At 39.8% G+C, this 24,668-nt stretch overlaps 1 protein-coding gene across 3 annotated transcripts; it reads right to left on the bottom strand.

Moving 5' to 3' along the window:
- Positions 1–574: 574 nt before the first annotated feature.
- LOC109043041 (protein phosphatase 1L) lies at positions 575–23,695 on the bottom strand. 3 transcript variants are annotated; one of them, XM_072303432.1, is made up of 8 exons: positions 21,731–23,695; positions 20,488–20,981; positions 12,711–13,044; positions 11,627–11,871; positions 7,078–7,183; positions 5,282–5,449; positions 3,478–3,608; positions 575–1,455 (listed from the first exon to the last, which is right to left on the bottom strand). In XM_072303432.1, the coding sequence occupies exons 3-8, from the start codon at positions 12,910–12,912 to the stop codon at positions 1,165–1,167; spliced, it is 1,143 nt and encodes a 380-aa protein (XP_072159533.1). In that variant the 5' UTR covers positions 12,913–13,044; positions 20,488–20,981; positions 21,731–23,695; the 3' UTR covers positions 575–1,164. The 3 variants fall into 3 exon arrangements, with proteins under 3 accessions (XP_072159533.1, XP_072159537.1, XP_072159530.1); XM_072303436.1 differs by lacking the exons at positions 20,488–20,981; positions 21,731–23,695 and adding an exon at positions 16,874–17,593; XM_072303429.1 differs by lacking the exons at positions 20,488–20,981; positions 21,731–23,695 and adding an exon at positions 16,355–16,831 and having other exon boundaries at positions 576–1,455.
- Between the last annotated feature and the right edge of the window lie 973 nt (positions 23,696–24,668).

Raw genomic sequence — 24,668 nt, 5'->3', positions numbered from 1 at the left:
GAAAAAACGAGTTTAGGGTTGGGACCTACACGTTAGTGCTGGGCACTAACGAGGGTTAGGTCAAACTGAGCCACCTAGTCCGAGTAGTGCTGGACACTAAACAGTTCGAGGCTGGGTCACTAAGGAAATAGTAGTGTCCATCCCTACAGTGATTTTGGCGAGCGTAAAATATGAAATGCCTCGACTTGGGATAGAACCTGGACTGCTCTTAATGGTAGACCATTTTTATTTCCAGTGTGCTCTTCAGGATATCCGCACGGAAAAAAACAAGACTAGTGTTGAGCACTACTGGCCGTTTAGTGGGGAGTAGTTGAGGGCTGGCGTCTAAGCGCTGTACAGCTCAACACGGAAGGCAGTACAGGTGGGCACTGACATGAGTAGTGCTAATCAGATGCCGCGAGACGTAGTTGCGCTTAACAGGTGTAAATTCACCCGAAGGACGTCGGAGTCACCATTGCCTGGTGGTAACGCGCTGGTCTTCACCGGCGCAATTCGGGTTCGATCCCAGGCGGAGGCGTTTCATATTTTACGCTCGCTCCAAAGTCACTTTAGGGCTTGACACTACTTCTTCCTTAGTGACCCAGCCTCGAGCTGTTTAGTGCCCAGCACTCCTCTGACTTGGTGCTCCATTTGACCTAACCCTCGTTAGTGTCCAGCACTAACATGTAGGTCCCAACCCTAAGCTCGTTTTTTCCGTGCGGCAGCTAGTGCCAGAATGCGTCAGCAGGTAATGTTAATCATGTGTCCAGAAGCTTCAGCATAGACTTTGGCTGACTCTATCAGGAATTTAGCATTTCCTACAAGATTTCCTAGAGATCATGTAGCAACCCGCACTTTTTGAGTCACTAGTTTTTTTTATGTATTCGCCAGCGGAATTATCGTGTCATTATGAGCTAAATCAAAGTCAATCACAAACCGCTGCATGGATTACTTTTTCCTCCAATTCAATATTTCCTTTTATTCCCCTCAAGCCTCATGGAGATCGAATGGATGATGACTTGGATGCTTGTGATTTACTTCTTCTCTTAGAAGAAAATGCAGAACTGAGACTTCGAGATGACTTTTTTTTTTCCATCGGTTTTTTTTCTGGCCAGGCATGATTCTTTAAATTAATCACCATAATTGAAGTATTATCTGTACTCCCCCAGAGAATAGACAGTCGCGCTAAATCCTGAGCTCCAAAAATGGTTGTTGAAGCTGTTTTTGAATCACATTTACTGCTGCTTCGCTCGTGAAAATATTCCACAGACCATCTGTCGCTAAGATTATGAACTGTGGCCTAAATTCGGACAAATCGAAGATGAGTACATCAGGGGTTGCAATTATACGATTCTGAGGTTTCCAGCGACAGTTTCCCAACGCTCTCGATGTCGCTAGATAGTTGTCAACTCTGTAAGCATGATGACTCTTAGTGACTGTGCCACCAGCTTCCTCTATTCTTCTCTTCTCATCTTCCTGGGAAAAAAATAATGGAATGAAATAAACTAACTTCGTTTTTCTCGAACCATAACAATGATCATAGCATGATCAAACAGCTAAGTAACCAAGAAAATCACGTCTCCAGGAAATAGTTCATTGTTAAACACTCTCACACAGAGATATGACATATTGTTACGAAGAATGAGATAAATACTCTAAAGTAGTAATGGACGACAGATGCCGCATCACCATCTCCTCATACGAGTATGTATTAACACTGAAAAAACTCCGGCATTGGAAGCCGACTTTCGGGCTATATATAGACATACTGTTCGCTCCGGGCTCATTGTCAGAGGCCTGAAGTTCTGGGTGCAGCACCCATTTATCCGGTCTTTGAAACCGGAGCAGTCGAAGCTATGACTCAAGCACCCGGAACTTCCGGTCTGTCAGCCCAGAACGGACGGTTTGTCCTTACAGCCTTTAAGCACAGCTTCCATGGTCGGAGTTTGTTTTCAGTGTTCGTGAAATATAGGAAATCATTTGAAATAAAGGGTTCCGTGGTAGAATTTGGTCTTGTGAGTTTCTCGAGTAGCTTCCAGAAAGTCTCCATTGCATGATTTACGGCCCTGGGCCTGGCCTCCTGATCTAGGGAGAAAGGGAGAGAGGACGGGGAAAAAAACAGGCCACTATAACTGCTACATTGCGTATACACAAACCCACGCCGCACGGCGGATCGAGTCAATCAGAGAGGTCAGACATGAAATTTTTGACCAAAACCGCAAATTTTTACGTTCATTTCGTCACATTTTAAATTTTAAGGGGTGCGCCTAAAAGAAAATTTCACGAGGAAACCAATGAAACCACCTTTAGAACCTCAAAGTTTTGTATAAACGGAGTTATAAGCGTTTAAAGTTCCCAAATTTTGTCCGAAAATCCCCATTGACTCGATCCACTGTGTACCGTCTATTTACGACAAAATAGTCTAGGTATAAGGGTTTAGTACACGGGGATGAATCATCCACATAAAATGAATAAAGGCCAGGAGACAAGATAAGAATTCAATTGAGAACTCCAACTTAAAAAGTTGTATTCATCCATTTATCGTATCCGTATGTTTGATAAGTTCAGATGTAAATGCAATTATATACAAATGGATGTCTGCTCAGTTTTCGAGCTAGACACGATGTAAATGCTCAGTTTCTTGTTCTTCTTTTTTATTGGCTCATGGCGATACTAGTGCAGAAACATTTCTTTCCCGATGATGGCCTCTTGCTAAACTAATAAATGAATACATATTCATGGTTGTAATTTTTTCCAATAAAGTTTTGAAGCCTCAGTTTTTTCGACATATTTTTAATTTTAGAACTATACGGTTCTTTTAAAAAAATATCTACACGATAATATCTGCATTGAGAGGATTGTTTTCTTCAATTTTCAGTGTGCGTTTGTTTCTTTTTCTTTTTTTCTTTCTCAAAGTGAATTTTGCAGTAGCCATTCACGAAATTCACGATTTATGGAGGTCAATTTCATATTTAACAGGACTCTTACATAGCAAAACACTCCTTCGACTTATTGGCCGAAGTTGACTGGGTGTTGCCAAGATGTGCAACCAATTCCGTTTCGTAATCGTGAGGAAGTCTGGAAGTTTGAATACTTGAAAGTTTCACAGAAAACAGGACAAAAATTATAACATTCAATTTTTTCATACTTATTATATTCTTCCTCTTATTGTTTCTAGTTCATTTTTTCAAATATTGCCTTATAGTCTTACGTGGAAAAAAAAGTTGCAAAATTGTCAAATAACGGCATTGACTTTACTCACATTTTTAAAACTCATTTAATATACATTAGTGAAAATTACTTCCAAATTAAAGGCTACAAAGCCACGCAAAAAAGGATCAAATGACCATGGAGCACATCAAGATCGAGGTCTCCTTTTATGGCCATGCAATTGAATCCAATTTTTCAATAAAATGGGAGTAGTCACCGTTTGTAAAATTGTTAAATTTGTAACAATGTATAACAGTAACAATATGTTGACTTTTTAAGGCAACTTACCGATTCTGGTTTATGATCAAACGACAGGGGTACAACAAATCCATCAGAATCGCACATTACTCCTCGTGAGTCACCCACGTTCGCTACTATTAAGCGAGTCCCTTGGATCATTGCAACTATTGCAGTGGTGCCTATTAAAAGGAGATAGTTGCATCATCTTTGGATTAGTATGTTTTGGAGAGAATTGTAGTGATAATTACTTAGAAATCTCTCTCTACTCAAAGTTTCCGAGTCTTTCTCGAATGTATAAGAAGGCCTTGTCTCCACGAGCCGTTTCGCGAGATTTGTCCCAGGGAAAAATCCCACGTACAAAGTTGGGAAAAATATTGAGTTAATCAATATTTTTCCCAGTACCAAGTATGGTACTTGTACCCCTAGGACCCACTGAGAGAAGAAGAAGAAGTGAAAACGAATTTTGCGATATTTTATTCATTACTACATTGTTCATGTTTGTTTAGTTAAAAAATGTGTCTAATTGTCAATTAAGTGCAATTATTATTTTAATCCCGGTCAAATACTCGACTTTAACTAATTTATCTTCCCGCGCAAATTAGTCGCAGGACTACAAAGAGCCCCGTCCCGTGGAGACGGTAACTGGGAAAAATCCCAGAAGTTTCACTCCTGCGATTCGAACTTGGGAAAAATTCCATGAAAACGTCCCGTGGAGACAAGGCCTAAGTATTACCGATTAAATTGACCGATAAGAAGGTATACCTCGATTGCGGTGCATCAGAGGCGGATCCAGCAATTTGGCAAAATCGGATTGCCTCCATTTCAATCAATGCTAAATAATCGATTCTTGTCGGAGCACCTGGGCCCTTCAAGAATCGATACATTTCCATATGTTTAAACGGAAAAGAGAAAATTTTGCCAATATGCTGACTCCGCCAATGCGGTGAATGTACGAAAAGTCACGCATTTGATTCCTTTTTCAACGAGAAGTAAACTAATATACATACAGGAACTTTTCAATAAGTTGTCTCTTTTAAAATAAAGTGAAATAAAAGATATAAGGAAGGTGCTGAGTAGATTTTTTTTTCACAAATAAATAAAGGAAAATTAAGACCACAAAACTAAAAATGCCGGAAAATTAGCAACGTCGCAAACCAATGTACATGTTTTTGGATATGGATACTCACCAGTGGCATGAGATGTCATTATTGATTTTCTGAAACGGCACTGAGCTCATTTCAATAAAAATGTTATGTCACATACTTAATTTATGTTTCATGTCTGTCTTGGTCAGTTGTATTAATTTTATTGGTATGTTCTTTTAAATAAATCATATGTATACATATATATAAAATTATCGGATTAGATTTCATATTTTTTATTCTAGTCTTAGGCTTATTATGAATTGCAATCCTAGTAACAACTATTATTTTTATAATAATTGGTATTATTTTTCTATCTAACCTACCGAACCCATCTCCTATCAACAGCCGCAAAAATCGTGGAAATCGGTCCAATAGAACGCTAGAATAAACTGTGACAAAAATTTACATTGTTTAAATGGGAGAATTCACGTAATTTTATCACGTAATATACAAAAACCTGAGTCATATTTCCAAAATATGAATACTTAGATCGGACTCATTTAATGACTATCTCCTGTCGGCAGCAGCAAAAATCATGGAAATCAGTAGAGCAGTAGAACGAACTGTTACCATAAATGAAAAAGGGGGTCAAAGAGTTTATAGGATAGATGATTCCTGGCTAATGATAGGAAGTAATTTTTGTTGAGATCGATGTAGGTATGAGGGTTCTATCAAATTAGTCAAACTGAGTCAGATTTCCACAGTACCTGAATCCGTCCCTAGAGCTATTAATTCCTCGCATAGAGCTTTGTCTGTTGACAGAAAAACATCATTTAGAAGTTTCTTATAGTCAATTCCTTCATTCGTCTGAAATCCGAAAGATTTGGTAGATTTGAGAGTTCTTGAGGTTCTCTGAGATCCCTGATGCTTGTATCCTGTACAAGACAGAGAGAAAAAGTCAGTGTCAAAATGCACGCATAGTTCTTTGAGCTTCATGACTAGTTTAGAGCATTTCACCTATTTTTTTTTTATTTCCTTTTTTGTCATACTTAAGGGAGAGGAGAGGGGTTGCATCGAAAAAGATTGATTCTCTCGCACTTTGATTAAAGCGATCCTATTTCAACTTGCGGGCTCTCCGAAACCCACAGACATCCTCCTTGGACCGCCCTTGGGTATTTACATATTGCTGATATGCGAATTCGATTCTTGGTAATCTTCTTATGTATACAGTAAAGGTCGGTTTTGACAGTTTTCACGAAATGGGGGTCAAACCGTCTCTCCGATCTTCCCTAAAATTTGTGTACCGGTCCTCCCCGATTCGGGAGAAAACTGAAATAGCCATGGCTATTTCAATTTTCTTCCCGTCATGATTTCGGGATTTTATGGTCAAAAAATGGTAAACTTGGGGAGAGGTACGGACCCACGGTTGCTATGCATGCGTTGCTAGGCACCTTTGTTTGCGATGTATACCTCCATACATGCGATAATCGATCCTAACTTAGTATATATCGATATGTAGATATCGATTTGCCTTATAGATTTGTTGTGTTTGATGTGCTCGATGTGTTTGTTGTGTTTTTAGGGTTTGATGTGTTTGTTGTGACTTACGAGTTATTGAATCTCGCTTCTATCTATCGATTGACTAGGGGGTAAAAATATTGGGGACTTCGGATATTGCAGACAAAATCTTGTTGATTTTAGTGCCGATCGAATCAACTTTTGATTTTTCGACTGAATCATGTCGATTGACTCACGAAGTGTTCAAACATCAACTGTCAATCGGCTCACGGGTGTTAAAAAACTAACTGTCGATCGTCTCTCGGCTGTTTAAGGTGATTCGATGCGGACGCCATATTTTGTGTCAGAACGGCATGTGATATATCGCATCAATTGGTTCCATTTTTTCAGCTACTCGTCATTTTTCTCCAATTTTGAGATCGCAATTCTGTTGTCAGGAGACTAAAGCACTCACTTATCAATTTTAACAAAGAAATTCAAAGTAATAAAGGCGTGGTTTTTTCAGAGAGAAAACATCGCATTCGAAACTGATATCGAAACTGCCCTCGAATGCGATATTTTCTCTCTAAAAAAACCACGCCTTTGTCACCTACGTTTTAATTTCTTTGTTATATGTAGAATTGGTAAGCGAGTGATTAAGTCTCCTGACAACAGAATTGCGATCTCAAAGTGGAGAAAAATGAAGAGTAGCTGAAAAAATGGAACCGCAATTTACGCGATATATCGCATGCCGTTCTGACACAAAATGTGGCGTCCATCGAATCACCTTGAAAACCAACCATCGATTGAATAATGTCGATCGAGTTGATGTAGATCGAATGACGTCTTCATTTTTCGAATGATCCGTGTTGGTCGAATCAACGTCCTCCCTGAAGATTAACATCACTCAATACTCGGGAGTTTTTCACGTGATATCCTAATAAATATTAATAAACGCCGTGAAATATTTCTTGATTGTGATCTAATATCCTAGCTCATTGATATCTCCATAAAAGTTTTCCCATCAAATACCTTTTCCTTTAAAGTATTTCAAAATGTAACTTACGTTTTGAGGCTTGAGATTGTGAGAAATTTTTCCTCAAGTCTATCTGTTCTTTGTAACTGGCTACTATATTTTTTATGAGGTGCTTTCTCGCATAATTGGCAGCATACTATATAAAAAGAAAAGAAAGTTAAAAGACTATAATGTATGGTAAAACAAGCATGTGAAATTGATACGTCGTCAAAGGGTTCCGTACATCAAATTATTGATCTGTAATACTAATAATGAAGGAAAATACTTTAACCTTCCATTTCCGGGTTCGTCGTAGGTGCTGTTTGGATACAGCAAGCTCTAACAGGTTGCTAAATCCACAATCGGCGGGAGATTTATTGTTTTTAAATTTTAAACTTCACCGGAGGAATGCTGAAATTTGGAGGGAAAATTTGAATGAGTGGAGGGGAATGATTAAATCTTTCCTTCAACTTTTATGTGCAGAAAATCCAGTTTCGACATGACGCTATCCCTCTCCATACATTACATGACATCACCCGCAGTCTCTTAACCATTGTTACCGGCTTAACGAAAAGAGCGCTGGGTGTAGAAAGGGCACCTCTTAGGTCTCTGGTAACGTTTCATCCATTACCGAAATACCTTCGCCCCACACGCTATGTACTTTTGTTTAGTAATATGATAACGTACAAATGAGAAGCTGAAGTTGGTCTTGCTTCATCGGCTAAACATCTACAAATAACGAGGGCATACAAATAGACTCGAATGAAACAGTAATGCAATATTTCTCATCTTATATCTGGGAAAAATCACGACAAATTTTGAAGTGTTCACATTCGTTTAACCATATAAAGTAAGGAGTGGAAAACTCGCAACGTCGCAAATTGAGGTATGAATATCTTTTACCTCACCGTCGGTGATGAGGAAATGTGTAGGTATCTGCGCAAGCGCTAGGGTGTAATTTCAGCGGTAATCTTGATCTTCTGCTACTAGCAGAAGTCTTCTGCTAGTAAGTCGAAGCGGCGCTGTGAAGGCACTCTGAGCAACTATTCCACCTCGGAAGTATTGCACAGTATCGGGTGAAAATTAAGGCGCTCTTGCGTTGGTGAATTGATAGGTATCGTTCACTGCTGTAATGAGTCCTACTGATCGTACGATCTAAGGATCCTGTTCCATCGATAGTTTTGAAACTTGGTACCAGGTGGACTTCTTCGACGGGGAACTTGGATTTAAATTCAAATTTTCAAAAATTTAAAATCCAGTTTGATGGATGTGGCCGAAAATGACATCTCAGCGCCTTCGAAACTCTCCGATTTTTCAATCGAAATATCTATTCTTTCCCTGTTCACTCTCGAAATCGATACACACTCATCTGATTTAAACCTCGAATTCGGCGCGCTTCTATTATTTTGGGTTTAAATTGCTTGTTCCTTTATTTATGTACTTATTTTTTTAACGTTGATTGAAGTCGCCATAGTAAAGTACATACAAGAAAAAATTACTCACGAGAGTTCTGGTCATTCTAAATGGAAAACTAAGGCTAGAATGCGTGTGAACATTTTTTTAAATTCCTTTCTTTTTTTTCTCATTTGACCATTCGGAAAAAAATCATCAAAGTTCATTCTCTTCATATCATAGACGTACTCGTAAAAGCGAAAAAGTGAGCTAATAAAAACACGGATTTTTATGTCCGTTTGCTTTGCCACTTTTTCATCTCCACCTGTCCCTTTACTTCAAGGGCTATGCATTTCGGATCCGCTTCCGCTCATTGGAGGGTTCCTACTCATACTCTCTCCCCCCTTTTTAACGAAAGATATAAAGACTTGAATAAAAAATTAAAACAATAATATCTCGGCGGGTTGGAAAAATCCAAGGACTAGCTAGCAACGACATACGAACCATGGTTTCTCCACCGTGTTTCCTCCAGTTTTCTGTCCCTTATTTTTCCCTCCATAATAACCGAAAACTCTTTCGTTTCCCATATGATAGTGAGTAGCGGGTCGTTTTCCCCTTTCGTCCCTTCAGCAAAAGTCGTCGCAGTAATGCTTTAGGGCGCGGTGCCATGCCAGCGTGTCCTCGACTACGATGGAGTACAGCCATGCTAAGGAAGAACACCGTATGAGCCTTCAGCCATTGCCAAGTTTCCTTTGATAAAGACCGAATTTACTGGGAAAATTGTGAATATTTTCCCCCAAAATTTTCAGACTATTTTGTACGCAATTTAATCTAAAATATCTGAAAATTTAAGAGAAAAATGTGCATATAAATATCGTTATAAATACATGTCTTATCAAGGGAAATTTGGCAACTCTCGAATGTTCATACGGCGTTTTTCCTTAGCACAGCGGAGTAGTTCTTAGCTGATAGGCCCTGATAATCGTCGATCAACCAGGATTCTAACGCAACATAACCCCATGCATACCCGGCGGGGTCTGCTAGTCTTGCAACCTCGCACGAGAGATATTTCCCGGTGTCATAATGATAAAAAAAAAAAAAAAAAAAAAAAAAAAAAAAAAAAACTGTTACTGTAAAAAAGGTGGTTATCTCACTCTTTTCTCTCTTTTTACTCTTCTCTCTTTCTCTCATGCCTCGTCGTGGGACAGATATCCAACGGATTGAACGGATGAGCGATCTCACTTTTCGATACCACCGTGGGCAAGACACGACCTCAAAAAAAGAAAGGAAAAAAAAACAACAGTTGCAATTTAGTTGGTTTCTGTGGAGAGTATTTCTATGTATGTAGACGCTAAAGAATTGACCTCGTGAAAAAACACATTGAAGAGGGTAAAGAAGCTCTCTTGAAAGTTTTTTTTTTTTTGTTTTTTTTTTTGATGGTTTAATGGCTTTGTGTCTAGCACCTCTCTTGGAAGATTTCTCTCCTGATTTTTCAGAGACAGCATATTTTTCATCGCGCAACAAGTGTGAGGAATCTCGCCGCCATTGACGTCAGCGTACAATTTTTTTTTTACTTTTGACGTCAAGTCACGGTTGTGTGTTAACTCACGTGGAACTTAAAAAGGCTCATGCACATTTTTAACAGCTTTAGCAAATTAAACCTGAGAGCAGATAACATTTCCATGCCTGGTAGTTTCAATTTTTCTGATACTATTCGGAATGAAAATATAATTGTAAATGAGATACAGACCGTGTCGAACAATATTGGCAAACAGGAAGGCTGCAGTTCATCACGGAAAATATCTTGGGGTTAAGAAAATCAGCTTGAAAAGGGAGGGTGTAAAAAGAAAAAATTGGACGTTCCAGGCTATTAGCCCATTTTTGACCGGCACATAGAGAAAAGTATAATAAAAAAGGTATCTGAAAGAGAAGAAACATCTGGACCGCGTCGATTACTGTTTCTGTATTTTTATAAATACATTACTTGTTTTGTAGATAGATACATAGTCGTATTTTGTTCGAAACAACAAATTATTTGTAAAGACGTTAATAACCTAAGTTGCTGAATGTCTTTAAATAAATTAACTAACTGACTAACTAAATTATTTCTGTTTTTTTCTTCTTTTTTCTTTTGCGTGGTTCTGAGCAACCAATGAGAGAGCTAATTCCAATTTTAGGTTAAAAAACAGCGTTGTCTTGGGCAACAACATAAAAACGACTTGCACGTTGCAGTTTTACAACAATGTTGCTGTAAGGGTTCCCAAATTTCGGGCGCGAAAATAAGCCCCGCCCCCACAACACAAAAGAACTTCGAACAAAATGCGATTGTTGCTTGTTTTCCCAGCATGTTTCGATCGTTGCCTCTGAACAAAATACGACTTATGTATTGTACCTATTATTATTGTCATTACCTTAACACGGATTGAATTGTTTCTCATTGTGTTTTTTTGGCGATTGAGTTGGTTTTTGTCGCTTATATTGAGCAATCTGCTTGGCCTATAAGACCTGGGTTAACAAAAGTTTGTCTCAAACTGCTCAACTCAAGAGCAGGGATCTTTTTCATGAGGCGTGAAGAAAATGCCCAATAAAGTTTGCATAAATCACCGTTCGGCAAAATGGGGTGTGGGTCCCCAATATCAGTTTTTGATTTGCCTGATCTCATATCTTGGGAAATAATTTAAATCTAAAAATATAACGGATGAGGTTATACTCATGAAGCAATTAATTTTACGGACGAAATATATATAGTTTTACAGTCTTCCTTTAAAGACGGTCAAAAACTTCAGATATCAAAATCAGTGGAATTCGCTGTCCATTAAAATATGTTATGATTCCTCAAAAGTGAACTTTGGCTCACTCGCTTTTAGATTAATGGGATGACAAATATAAACCCTTTTGGTTGCCAAAATAGTTGTATCGGTTTCCGGGGTTGCACACTTCCTGTCATACTTCATTCTCTACATGGAAAACCATTAACTCAATTTCTTGAAAACTTTGGATATTTTTCCTCTTGATGTGAAGAATTTTCTCTGAAAATTTCAAGCCATAAAGGTTGGCTCGGTTGCCTTTTAGAAAGCATAGTTGAAATAATTGAAATAATTTTAGAAAATACCTAGATTAGGAGAGGAGATTTTGAAACACCGCAACCGAGATACGCATTTCTGCAGTTTCTTTATCGATTCCAGAAGGGGCCTTTGTTTCAACCTACCTCTGACACATGACCGTCGAAAACAGCATAGAATGACGCTCCAGTAGTCGGGTCATTTTCTGCCACGGCATACAAATCCTCCATGTAATCTCTGCCTCCTTTAACTCCGTAAACTGCATAACTACCTGTTTTTACGTGCATTGTGGTATCCTCAGCTCTAGCTAACGCTTGTGTTGCTCTATCCTTATTCTGCGGTGCTAAGAAGAAATTGATCCCTGGTGAGGGCCAACTCCAAAATACACGGTCTTCGGAATAAAATGAAAAAAATATAAAATATTATACGAAAGAAATGATTCTTTAAAAGAAAAATATTCGGTAAATAAATTAAGCATGACATAAAAAATAATTCAATGTTGATGTGTATCATAGTGCTGTATAGCAAATCTAGCCGTCGGGGTTGTTGTAGCGGCAAGCGGCCCCCACACTACATTCTTCCGTCTCTTCTCTCACCAGCGAGATTTTTGCAAAATCTCTCGAAATTTTCAAGGCCCATTTGGTGCAGCTTCGTGAGGCGAGAGTATTGTTTAATTTTTGGTGATTTCAAAGTAACAGCATACTTGTCCTGATTTATTTCTTTTGACGACGAAGTTCGCCCTTTTGCCATATAAGCAAGAGTTCATGATGGGGCAATTATTATTTAATAAAAGTGAACTTTACGTCAAACAGTGGATCGAGTCAATCAGAGAGGTCGGACACAGTGGCGTGGCGTGAATTGCGATATATCGATTGTTGTGCCATTTAAACCTATGAAAAAAGATCGATTATCAGGGTGTTCGCAGCGAACACCTTAGTAATCGATTCTTTACCATAGTTTCAAATGGCGAGATATCGATAATCGATTATTCACGCCACGCCACTGGTCGGACATGAAATTTTTGACTAAAATTGCAAGTGTTGATGTTTATTTCGTCACATTTTAAATAATAAGGGGTGCTCTTGAGAGAAAATTTCACGAAAAAACCAATGGAACCACTTTTAGGACCTCCAAAGTTTGTATAAACGGAGTTATAAGCTCCGATAGTTTCCGAATTTTGTCCGATCTCTCCTATTGACTCGATTCACTTTGCGTCGCATCCATTCTTACCTGTTACGATTGACGCAAGATCCACCGTTGGTTGTGAGCATAGGCTCCGATATAAACTCCCCTTTGAATCCAGCTCTGCAGTGCATTTATACCCGTTTTTACCACGAGTGCATTTGGCATTTGAATAGCGTGGACCCTCGGCATATTTGGGGTGGCGTAAAAAACGATATAGAACGCCTTGGCAGTAAGGATATGCTTCCATTCTTAAACGTTCCTTTTCAACAGCTTCCGCTTTCCGACTTTTTCCTTTTCCTGCCTCCGGCGAGAAAGAATTGCATGGGTTGTCGTTGGTACGATCAGGTATCAAATATCTAGTCGGTTCCTCTCCATCCGCCTTCACATATAGGTTAATAATAACAGAAAGAGAACTACTATTGGAATCACAAGAGTGAGATAAAAAATCAAAATACATGTGGGTGGCACAGTTAGAGAAAACAGCATTTACAAAACGATGAACTCAATTTCAAAAAAACTCTTGATAGCTAGGCAGTACTTAGGGTTGCAAAGTGACGATCGGAAATAGGGAATGGAGATGTTGCATGTGTGAGGCGATTTGATTGTTGATTCTTATGTAAAAGTTCGCGAGAAACACAATGGTGCCACTGGTTTTCTCTGAAATCAACTCCCAAGCTCAGAAAAAGCTCTCAAGTTGAGTCCAAAATGGAGGGGATATCCCACCCTACCCTGAGAGTCCACCTCTACAGCAAGACAAACTCTCCATGCAAAGATAGGGAGCAAATACATTAGCAGGGTTGCCGTGTTCTCAGTTTTGGAGTCCCCAAATAAAGTGGTAGCCCTGTCAAAGTATTTGCTCCCTATCTTTTCATGGAGAGTTTGTCTTGATGTAGAGGTGGACTCTCAGGGTAGGGTGGTATATCCCCTCCATTTTGGCCTCAACTTGAGAACTTTTTTTGAGCTTGGGAGTTGATTTCAGATAAAACCAGTTGGGCCATCATCGTGTCTCTCGCGAACTTTTACATACGAATCAACAATCAAATCGCAAATCCCTCACACGTGCAACATCTCCATTAAAAAAAAACGGGATCGGAATACAAGGTGAAGAACGGCAACCGCACATTGTATAAATTGGGGCCTTCCCGAGGGATCAAATGGCTCAGGTATGTATGCCATCCCGTCACGACAAACTGCCGAGGGGATACAGGTATGGTTAAAGTTGCAGCCCCTATTCATTTACACGTATATTAGGATCAAGAGAATAACCCCCCCCCCCCCCCCCCCCCCTATAAACTCTTAGTTAGACCCAATCGCTCCATTTCTTCCTGCGACGAAGAGCGAATTATTTGCCGAGGTTTATGAAGTTTTTAGACGCTACGTAAACATGACGTTGTGCGGTTAAGGTTATATACAGGGAGCATACGTTTATTCAACACAAGGTAATCAAGCTTAGCATCGCGGGCGAAAGATTTTAGATTCCTCCCGAGATTGGGAAAAGGGAAAAGGGAAATGGGAAATTTATTGCTTGAAACTACAAAGAATAAAAACTCAAGGATAAATATCTACACTGGCGATTTTGGAAAGTGGGTAATTAGGGGGGAGGGGGAGCGAGGGTCAATGTCAAAACTTTAAACCGGCATATCTCGTGAATGGTTTGGTTGGTTGGTAGATACGTTTATTCTTTATTTGATGCTTTTAACATCTGAGCCATTAACACCTTGGAGGAGATATCATTATAGTGTTGTACAGAATTTAAAAAATTTAAAAAGTAGGGGTCACCAAAGGGTAGTGCACAAAATTAACAGATAGGACAAGGAGAGAATACATTACATTTAGAGTCGTAGAGAGCTATTCTTGTTGGCCTATCAACTTCCAGCTGACTTTTACGAAATTTGTCAATTTTGAAATTTTCATCCATTGTTGCCACGTTGCCGTGCCTCAAATTTTCAATTTTTTACATTTTTAGCCGTGGCGTTAGGGGGTTTACACAAAATAGAACAAAACTATTTTCTTATGTAAGTAGACTGTCTAAGCTGTAAACAAGTACCTACAAGTTCATCTTGGGGAAACAAATGAAACAATTTGGAGCGGAATTATGATTTCTCAAAGTTGACGCGTAATGTGTGGACCTAGTAATTAGTATGTTCCGAGACCCGAGATATCGCTCATGCTCCCAAACCGACAAAGAGTCGCGAGGTTTTGCATTTTTATACCTTTCTAAGTACGTCCTTCCTAGACAAAACCATCCGATAAAAATAACAAGATCAGTACAAATACAGGACAAGATATACATCAATTTTTTATGACTGCAACTTTGAGCTCCCTATGTATCCGATGTACCTATGATGGTATAGTTGTATACATGCATAATAAATGCAACAACTCAAATCAGGCTCGGACTGGCCACAAGGCCAATCTGCCATTGGCAGAGAAGCCCCCTTGGCGCATCGAAAATGCGCCCCTCTGACAGGTAGCAAAATTAGAAGATAAAAAATTACGACCGATAATATATGCGGAAAATTTCTGAAATGAACGGAGAAAGAGAGAGTAATGAGTAAAGAAAGGTGCTTTTACACATGATAGTGGTAAACAGAGGTCCAAGGACTACTTCCGGAACGAAAACACTTTCCTGTGAAATTTTCACCTTTTTGTTGTCATACAAGCGCTTCATTATCTCTCTCCTTCATTCGTTATGTGTAACTCCCTTAGAAGCGATGGTTGGTTCGATTTTTAGACGTACGCACCTTTTGTAGACCTCTTGAGAGACCTTTAAACACATTTCTTCCTTTTCTAAATGACTGCTTGACATACCATAGCATATCTCGGGCAAATTTAACCTTAATTTATCTCGAAACGCAAACAAGCACAACATGGAGATAAAGCGAGGGAAAGGATGCGCGTTTACGACGGCGCAGAGATACAACTATTCGTACTTGATGGACGTTCGGGCTGCATCTGAAAAATTGAAGGCGCGATGACGCGAAGCCTGAGCTCTCAATGCTCTGCTGTATGCTGTCAATGAGGTGTCGCTCTGATTCGGGAGAAAAGTTAAAAAAGAGGCCCAATCACATCTCTCCTTCATCCAGCAACCTTCGGCTGCTTTGTACTTGTTCTTTCTTCTTTTTTCATGTTCCTCTTTGATTCTTTTTTAGGATGGAGTTGCAAACCCACGTCTGCGCCTTTAGCTCGTGTAAATCGCAGCACTGGCTCGGTTTTTTTGGAAATAATGGTGTATTTATGCGTCTAGTGGCTTTAATTTTTTATGTTTTCTTTAATTTCAGAAGTACGTCGGTTACTTCAATGCGTTCAATTTTACAATTTTTACTCCTTACGATTAATTAACTTTGGACCTGAAAATAGTGTAAACTTGTGCATGCTTTGCCAACATTTTCGGAACCCTACTCCACGTAGGAGATTCCCTACCAGGAAATATTACATTACGCCCCTTTAACCAGCCAAGGGTCTACACCCTCAGATTCGAGCCAGTCCGACCCTGACTCAAATGACTCAAAAGAATATGTTTGTTTTTCCATGACAATTATAAGGAGTTACTTATACGTGTGCTACTCTTGCGCAAATTTAGGTAGATATGTATATTTACTTCATCACAAATATTTCATTCTCGCACCTTTTTGTTATAAGTACATATAAAAAACGAAAGATTATTTTCAGATATTTTTCCATCTTACCGGTATCCGTGGAAGGAGGTCAAGAATCACAAAGAAGAAAAAAATTCTTAGTAACATGATTTGAAAAATGAAAAGTTCAAAAACCACTTTGGGAAGATAACCCTCGGTTGCTGAATCAAAAATGAAGTACAGCAAAACTGCGGAGAAAAAAATTGTCGAATTGTTACATACTCTCATTGGTATTTGACGAATGTGAGATGAGTAAGGAAACTCTTAACGTATACATCGCTGATACAGATTTTACAGCCGTTTTAAAATTACGTCATGCATACGGACTTGAATCAAAGTTCCCCGAGCTTACTGAAGTCACGCCAATTCTTATTTAAACCTAGATTGCGGCTCTCCCATGTCGCATGAAAAATTCAACAACCTTTCTCCCGTGCCTACATGCACACGTGACATTAAAAAAAAGGAATACACGAAATTTTGATACTTAGTAACCGAGTAAAAAAAGCAAAACTTTTTGTCTCATTATGTGTGCACGACAGAGATGACGAAATAGGATTTTTTTATGCGTACCTATGCGACACGCGATGTTAAAAACATTTTTAATCTCAGTTTTCCCCTTTTGCTGGTCCCAAAATGTATACTTTCAAAATGATCTGAATTTTCAAGTAACAGGTCGCACCTTCACCATTGAGTGAATAAATCTTCGTAACTACACAGGCTTAGTCGTAACAACGAAAAAATCAAGCTTATTGAGCTTTCTCACGAGCGCAGTTTGGACGAAATAGTTCCACGAACTGAAAGTTTCAGGTAAGTTGTTATACGAGTTCCTGGAACAAGTTCGCTCAAGTTCACCCGAAGTTCCTCGAACCGCGCTCGTGATGACAACGCTGTAGACAAATTTTAGTGAGGCTATTGGGAATAGACCTACACTTCCATGAAGGAAAAGGCGTGATTGCGCATCTCACACGCGTATTTATATACTTACTCACAAATGAGCTCTCAAAGGAGGCACGTGGCAACTTGGCGGTTGATTAATATTAATCTCTCATAAAGCACTCCGAAAAAAATTTCTGGGTTTCATGACGAGTTTTCCGATTCGCCCAAATCAGTTATTTCGGTAGTCTTCGGAACTAGAATTTTTGGCAGATCTTACTGACCGTTTCTGGCTGATTGTGAGACGACGAGAATATCTGGTTATCATATCAGAAATTCTGGTCGGCATACCAAAAATTCTGGTTAGCATGTTAAAATTTCCGGTTAGCATAACAGAGATTCTGATTAGCATAACAGCAGAAATTGTGGTGAGCATAACAGAAATTATGGTTGCTCCTGACCAGGCTCGGACTGGCCATGAGGCCAATCTGCCATTGGCAGATACGCCCTCTTTGCGCGCCAAAAACGCGCCCCTCTTACAGATAGTAAAATAAGGAGAAGAAAAAATTACGACCGAGAATATGTGAGAAAAACTTCTTAAATGAACAGAGGAAGAGAGAGTTAGGAGTAAAGAAAGGTGCTTTAACGCATGATAGTGGTGAACAGAGGTCCAAGAACTACTTTCTGGAGCGTAAAACAATTTTCTGCGTGAAATTGTCACCTTCTTCTTGACATACAGGCGCTTTATCATCCCCCTCCTTCATTCGCTATGTGTAACTCCCTTAGAAGCGATGGTCGGTTCGATTTGTAGACATACGCACACTTTATAGACCTCATGAGAGACCTTTAAACATATTTCTTCCTTTTCAAAATGACTATTGATTTGGACATACCATAGCATAGCTCGGGCAAACTTAACCTTAATTTATCTCGAAACTCAAAAATAATAAGAGACATCTAAAATGTAAACGCGATACAACTATTCGCGCAAGATGGATGTCCACATTGCATATGAAAAAATGTAAGACGCGATGCCGTGAGTCGTGAACTCGCAATGCTCTGCTCTAGTTTGAAGCAACATTACAAATAAAACAAACGCAAACAAACAAAATATGGAAATAAAGCTAGGGAAAGGATGCGTGTTACCGACGGCGCAGAGATACAACTATTCGTGCTTGATGGACGTCCGTACAGCATCTCAAAAATTGAAGGCGCGATGACGCGAACCGTGAGCTCTCAATATGCTGTCAATGAAGCGTCGCTCTGATTCGGGGAGAAAAGTTAAAAAAAGGCCTGAAGAAATCTCTCCTACCTTCGGCTGTATTACTCACGTAGTGCTTGAAGCACCATTACGAATAAGACAAACGGAGACAAACACAATATGGAAGAAGAGGGAGGGGAAGGATGCTTGTTTACGACGGCGCAGAGATACAACTATTCGTACTTGATGGACGTCAGTGCTGCATCTGAAAAATTGAAGGCGCGATGACGCGAAGCGTGAGCTCTCAATGCTGTGCTTCACGTCCAATTTTGCAATTTTTACTCCGTGCGATCAATAAAGTTTGAACCTGAAAATATAGCGTAAACTTGTGCTGATTTGCCAACATTTTCTGAACCCCTCTCCATGTAGGGAATACCCTACCAGGAAATATCACAATACGCCCCTTTAACCAGCCAAGGGTCTACGCCTTCAGATGCGAGCCAGTCCGATCACCCTGCTCCTGACTGGTTCTTGAAGAATTCTAGGGGGTATTGATTTAAGACGTTTTTCTTCCTTTTATTTATGGTGGGTATATTCATTCAGTGCCACGGTCTCCGCACCGGCGCGGCGTTAGGATTGCTGTTACCTATGCAATTTCGTGAACAGGACGCGAAAATAGTAATCACTGCTAAGTGCTAAGAGTGCAAAATTTTGGCTCCGATTAGTGCTCCCATTTTCCGTCTCGCTCAGTTGAAATGGGCATGTCAAATCTCGTTTCCTGATTTTTTGGAGCTTCTTGGGATGACTGAATTTTGAATTCGCTTTAGATTAGGTTCAGTGGCGTGGAATGCTTGCGATATATTGAATGATCATACCATTTAAACCTATGGATCAGGATCGATAAACGGGTTATTCGCAATGAACACCTTAATAATTGATTCTTTCACTATAGTTTCAAATGGGGAAATATCGATAATCGATCATTCCACGCTTCGCCTTTGATTAGGTCTTGTCTTCCATCGAATCCACAAACTTACCTTATTTGTCAAGGCTTTCGTTAAGTCTGAAGCGATTCGTTCAAAGCTTTGGGTGCGAGCGAGAGGAAATTCTTGATTAAGTAAGGAGGCAAAAATCTGTTGAGAAGAGACATTTTCTCAGAATTGGAGGAGGGATAGTAGGACACAATGACTTCAATTTATCATGAGTCTACGTTGCTTCCAGCTTCAAACCTTATCGCAGATTGTCTGCAAGAACCTGATGTTGGCCTAACCTGGTGGGGAATTCTTTTCGCAGTAAAACTCTGAAGTTACGCGATTACGCCAAAAAATATCTCATTTCAAAATGAGGAAGACAAAGTTTTTCCTCTAACTTCCTTGATTCGTCTGATTGGTCTGCTTTGATCAGAGGATGAGAGAAGGGGAGCAGTTGACCAGTAAATGGTAGGGGAGAGTTGAAGGTGGGGAAAGAGGCGTGACTTTAGCAACGTCCAATGAGCAGCTTGTGCCGCTTGAGCGAGATTTCATTATTGCCGCAATCACGCAGAGGGTGAGCATTGAGAGGAACAAAGCGTGGCTTCGTTTGATTGGTCTGACTTGATCAGAGGATGAGAGTATAGGGGAAAGATTGACCGGTCGGATGGTGCCCAAGTAGCCACGGTTGCAACTTGTTGCAACAACATCATAGAAAAGTTGCAACTTTCTGACGTAACTTTTGTTGCAACTTTGTTGGAAGAAGATGGCAGGAAAGTTGAAACAAAGTCTCAATATTTTTGCAACTTTTTCCTCGAACTTTTTGGGAGGAATTTTAAACAAGTAAGGTGAACAACAAACAAAGAGTAACAAGAAAAATGTTAATAGTAATTGCACCCAATGTTCTGAGAATATTCCGACAATGTTCCTACATTTTGAGCAGCTTTTAATAATCAGAGAATATTCTGTATCAGCAGCTAAACTCAGAATATTCTCAGAATGTTCATCATCTTCCACTACGCATGTGTAGGAGAATCTTCCAGCTACATTTGCATCATGCAAGGTAACAACGGATGACATATGCTCAACGCACGACATGCGAACATGCTCAATAAAATAGAAAATGAACAAAAACCACTCACCAACTTGCTCGAATCAGTAATCCACTGGGTCAGGAAAATCCAATTGACAACAATTAATCCAAATTTCCAATTAGAACTGGTATAAGTACAGAGAAACACTTGAAAACACTATGGGTGCATTGTAAAAAAATCTTGAGCACTCTTTAGCGTAAGTGAAAAATTAGCACCATGATTTAATAGCTGATCAATACAGAACAGCACTCTCAGAAAAGCACTGACACAACACCATTTTTCAGTTTATTTTTACTTCTAGGAGAAAAATGCATTTTTCAAAAGATCCGACATCATCGGCCATCGCTCGACAGCAATGAATGAGATAAAAATAAAGCTTAAATAATTTCACATTTTACTCCGATCATTGATGATATTAAGGTAGCCATTGATTCTCTACCCGACGTCCTTATCACACATAACAAGGAAGGTCAAGAGCACAGAGCAAATGGCACTAAGCAGCGCAATGTACATGTGATATCGCAAGTTCCGGAAGTGTCGATCTGCAAAAATACAAAGCGAGAAACAGATCATCATATTGATCCACCTACAATTAATGACTGCAATAGAGACAGACATTCAAATATGTTATAATAAATAAGCCACCATTTGTTAACAGAACAGAGTTTTCTTGAGAGTAAGACCCTTCTGTCTGGAGGGACGAGGAACTTCCTTGGACCTTTCCTTCCGAGAAACACTTAAAAATGGACCACTTTACTACTTACAGGTCTGAGCTGCTGAATGAATTACATTACACCAGTCAATAAAATTTTAAACTCACGCCCTCACCGTCGAATGTTGACGGATGACCTGATCTATTGCTGAATATACATAGGATGAGAAGTTGGCACATCTGAAAAGCAGAGCGGTTTATTCTTGTTTCAGCTTTGGTAGTATTTTAAAATTTAACAACTATCTGTTGCCTTAAAAGGGATGAAATAAGTGCAACACCAGCGCACCACTGCAAATGTGCGATTTGTCAAATTTCTAGGGATGAGGTGTTTCAAGTTTTTGGTAATAAATTAGCCAGCCAATTCAAGAGAATGACAGAGGATACGCAGTGAGGATGCCTTTCTATATGTCAGTATATTGAACGGACGGGTGAAAGAGCTGTTGTCTCTCAGTAGGTAACAGTCGGCAAACTATTTTGCCAGAAGAGAGTTCTCAATTTTTAATTTGAATACTTGGAATCGATAGATGCCATTAGACTGAATTAAAGTACACAAGGGTGTGATGATGAAAAATTACTTACTGATTGTGCCAATTTTTGAGTAAAAGGACTTAAAGGAAAAAGGTAGAACCAGTAGAACTCTTTTGAACAGATGTGGGAGATAAACATTAATATAAACATAACATAACCTAACACTTGTCAAGGTGTTCCTGGAATAGGAATAATCGTTCCTTGCCGATACTTCAAGGGACGTATATATTTATCAAAAGAATTATCAAAGAGAATTATCAGCAGAATAATTCCAAGCAGGGATTAAAGCACAAAAACTGGCGTTCTTAAATGCTTTTAGAGGCTGATTTTCATTTTCATACGAAACCCAGATGAAAAGTCAACAGGTGGAACGGTCCACCGCCCAACTATCCGGTATCCAACTTGGAACACCAATTCATTTCATTTCAAATCACCAAGCCGTCAGCAACGGCAACGGCCGACCATGCCGTTACTTTGAAAATGAAATAATTAATCCAATATTTGATCTTCTTAGTTCTTTTCGTGATTCGTATCATCGGCATCCACCTCACTGTACCTAACTTCATCAAACACAGGTAAATACTCTCCCTTCTCCTTCCACCTTTAAACTCGGGACGACGGACACACAAATGAGCCTGTCACCGATTGTCAAGCAACTGATAAAGTAACTTGAGTTTAATTGGCTTTGCCGATTTACGATTCAGTTGATTTAGGTATTCTAACTAGCAAAGTAATTGTGATTTCTATTTTTTTTGTTTGTGTATGCATTTACTACCATGTGCTATTCCTAACAGCAGTTGCGGGCTCTATCTCAAGTCGAAAAGTTTTGTTGCACCCACTTCATCTCCTGTAGGACATCTGGCAGTTATCTAATTTTAATAATATCTAGTACCACTAGAGTTGAAACAAGTATGAACCCCTCAACATTTCAGATGTGTCAACTTTTCATCCTATGTATATTCAGCGATAGATCAGGTCATCCGTCAACATTCGATGGTGAGGGCGTGAGTTTAAAATTTTATTGACTGGTGTAATGTAATTCATTCAGCAGCTCAGACCTATAAGTTGTAAAGTGGTCCATTTTTAAGTGTTTCTCGGAAGGAAAGGTCCAAGGAAGGTCCTCGTCCCTCCAGACAGAAGGGTCTTACTCTCACGAAAACTCTGTTCTGTTAACAAATGGTGGCTTATTTATTATAACGTATTTGAATGTCTGTCTCTATTGACGGTCATTAATTGTAGGTGGATCAATATGATGATCTGTTTCTCGCTTTGTATTTTTGCAGATCGACACTTCCGGAACTTGCGATATCACATGTACATTGCGCTGCTTAGTGCCATTTGCTCTGTGCTCTTGACCTTCCTTGTTATGTGTGATAAGGACGTCGGGTAGAGAATCAATGGCTACCTTAATATCATCAATGATCGGAGTAAAATGTGAAATTATTTAAGCTTTATTTTTATCTCATTCATTGCTGTCGAGCGATGGCCGATGATGTCGGATCTTTTGAAAAATGCATTTTTCTCCTAGAAGTAAAAATAAACTGAAAAATGGTGTTGTGTCAGTGCTTTTCTGAGAGTGCTGTTCTGTATTGATCAGCTATTAAATCATGGTGCTAATTTTTCACTTACGCTAAAGAGTGCTCAAGATTTTTTTACAATGCACCCATAGTGTTTTCAAGTGTTTCTCTGTACTTATACCAGTTCTAATTGGAAATTTGGATTAATTGTTGTCAATTGGATTTTCCTGACCCAGTGGATTACTGATTCGAGCAAGTTGGTGAGTGGTTTTTGTTCATTTTATATTTTATTGAGCATGTTTCCATGACATATGCACTCCACAAGTTGGGTAGACGCCAAGACGACCCCTGTGATTAGGAGGGTACGTAGTTGGAACACCCACAGGTAGTTGCACGACTACATCTAGGTAGTCAAGCGACTACCCGAGATGTATTCATGCGACTACCCTAGTCGTAGTCGTGCGACTACATAGGTGTAGTCGTGCAACTACGTGAGGGCGTTCCATTTATGTACCCTCCTAGTCACAGGGGTAAGTAGTTGTCTTTTTTACCAGGACAAATATTCTCAATTCAAAATGTTTATCTTTGCCCGTAAAGTTTTGTCTTCTGTGAGTTTTTCTCTTACGTAAAAATACACAATGTTAAATAGTGATTGGAAAAAATTAAATTTTCAAAGTAGCTTTAAAGTTATCACATTGTGCAAGGATGAGTGTAAACTGCCATATATTTCCATTTCTGCGCCTCCCCCTGCTCCTCCCCCCGCTCCTCCCCCACCCCCGCTCTCTCCCCACCCCCCCCGCTCCACCTCCCCCCCGCTCCCCCACCCCCCGCGCCTCCCCCCGCCCCCGTGGGTCACCTGGGGGATGCATCGGAAGTTGCAACTTTGTTACAACTTATCTGAAGAAGTATTCACTTTGTTGTTTGAAAGTTGGAACCTCTTGCAACTTAATGATAAGAAAGTTACAACTTAGTTGCAACTAAGTTGAAACAAAGTTGAAACTTAGTTGCAACTTTTTGGTTGGATTTGGCTACTTGGGTGGGGGAGAGTTCATGGCGGAGAAAAGAGGCGTGACTTCAGCAACGTCCAATGAGCAGCTTACAAGCTTGCGCGAGATTTCACAGCTATGCAGCGGAGCAAGCGTGGCTTCGTCTGATTGGTCTGACTTGATCAGAGGATGGGAGTGGAGGAACGGTTGACCGGTAAGATGGTGGGGAGAGGTCACGGCGGAGAAAAGAGGCGTGACTTCAGCAACGTCCAATGAGCAGCTTACAAGCTTGCGCGAGATTTCACAGCTATGCAGCGGAGCAAGCGTGGCTTCGTCTGATTGGTCTGACTTGATCAGAGGATGAGAGTGGAGGAACGGTTGACCGGTAAGATGGTGGGGAGAGGTCACGGCGGAGAAAAGAGGCGTGACTTCAGCAACGTCCAATGAGCAGCTTACAAGCTTGCGCGAGATTTCATAGCTATGCAG

Source organism: Bemisia tabaci, chromosome 1 (assembly GCF_918797505.1).
Source record: "Bemisia tabaci chromosome 1, PGI_BMITA_v3".
NCBI classification, from domain to species: domain Eukaryota; kingdom Metazoa; phylum Arthropoda; class Insecta; order Hemiptera; family Aleyrodidae; genus Bemisia; species Bemisia tabaci.
Note: the sequence above shows the minus strand (reverse complement) of the source record. Positions and strands in the feature narration are given on the sequence as shown.

What these genes read in the sequence shown, in the direction of transcription:
- LOC109043041 (XM_072303429.1), bottom strand. Translation starts at nt 16,531, where the DNA reads ATGAGAGTATGTAACAATTCGACAATTTTTTTCTCCGCAGTTTTGCTG. An exon ending in ACAATCTCAAGCCTCAAAAC is followed by an intron (nt 5,450 to 7,077) that starts GTAAGTTACATT and finishes TGTCTTGTACAG; the next exon opens with GATACAAGCATCAGGGATCT. An exon ending in AGCTCTAGGGACGGATTCAG is followed by an intron (nt 3,609 to 5,281) that starts GTACTGTGGAAA and finishes TCCTTTTAATAG; the next exon opens with GCACCACTGCAATAGTTGCA.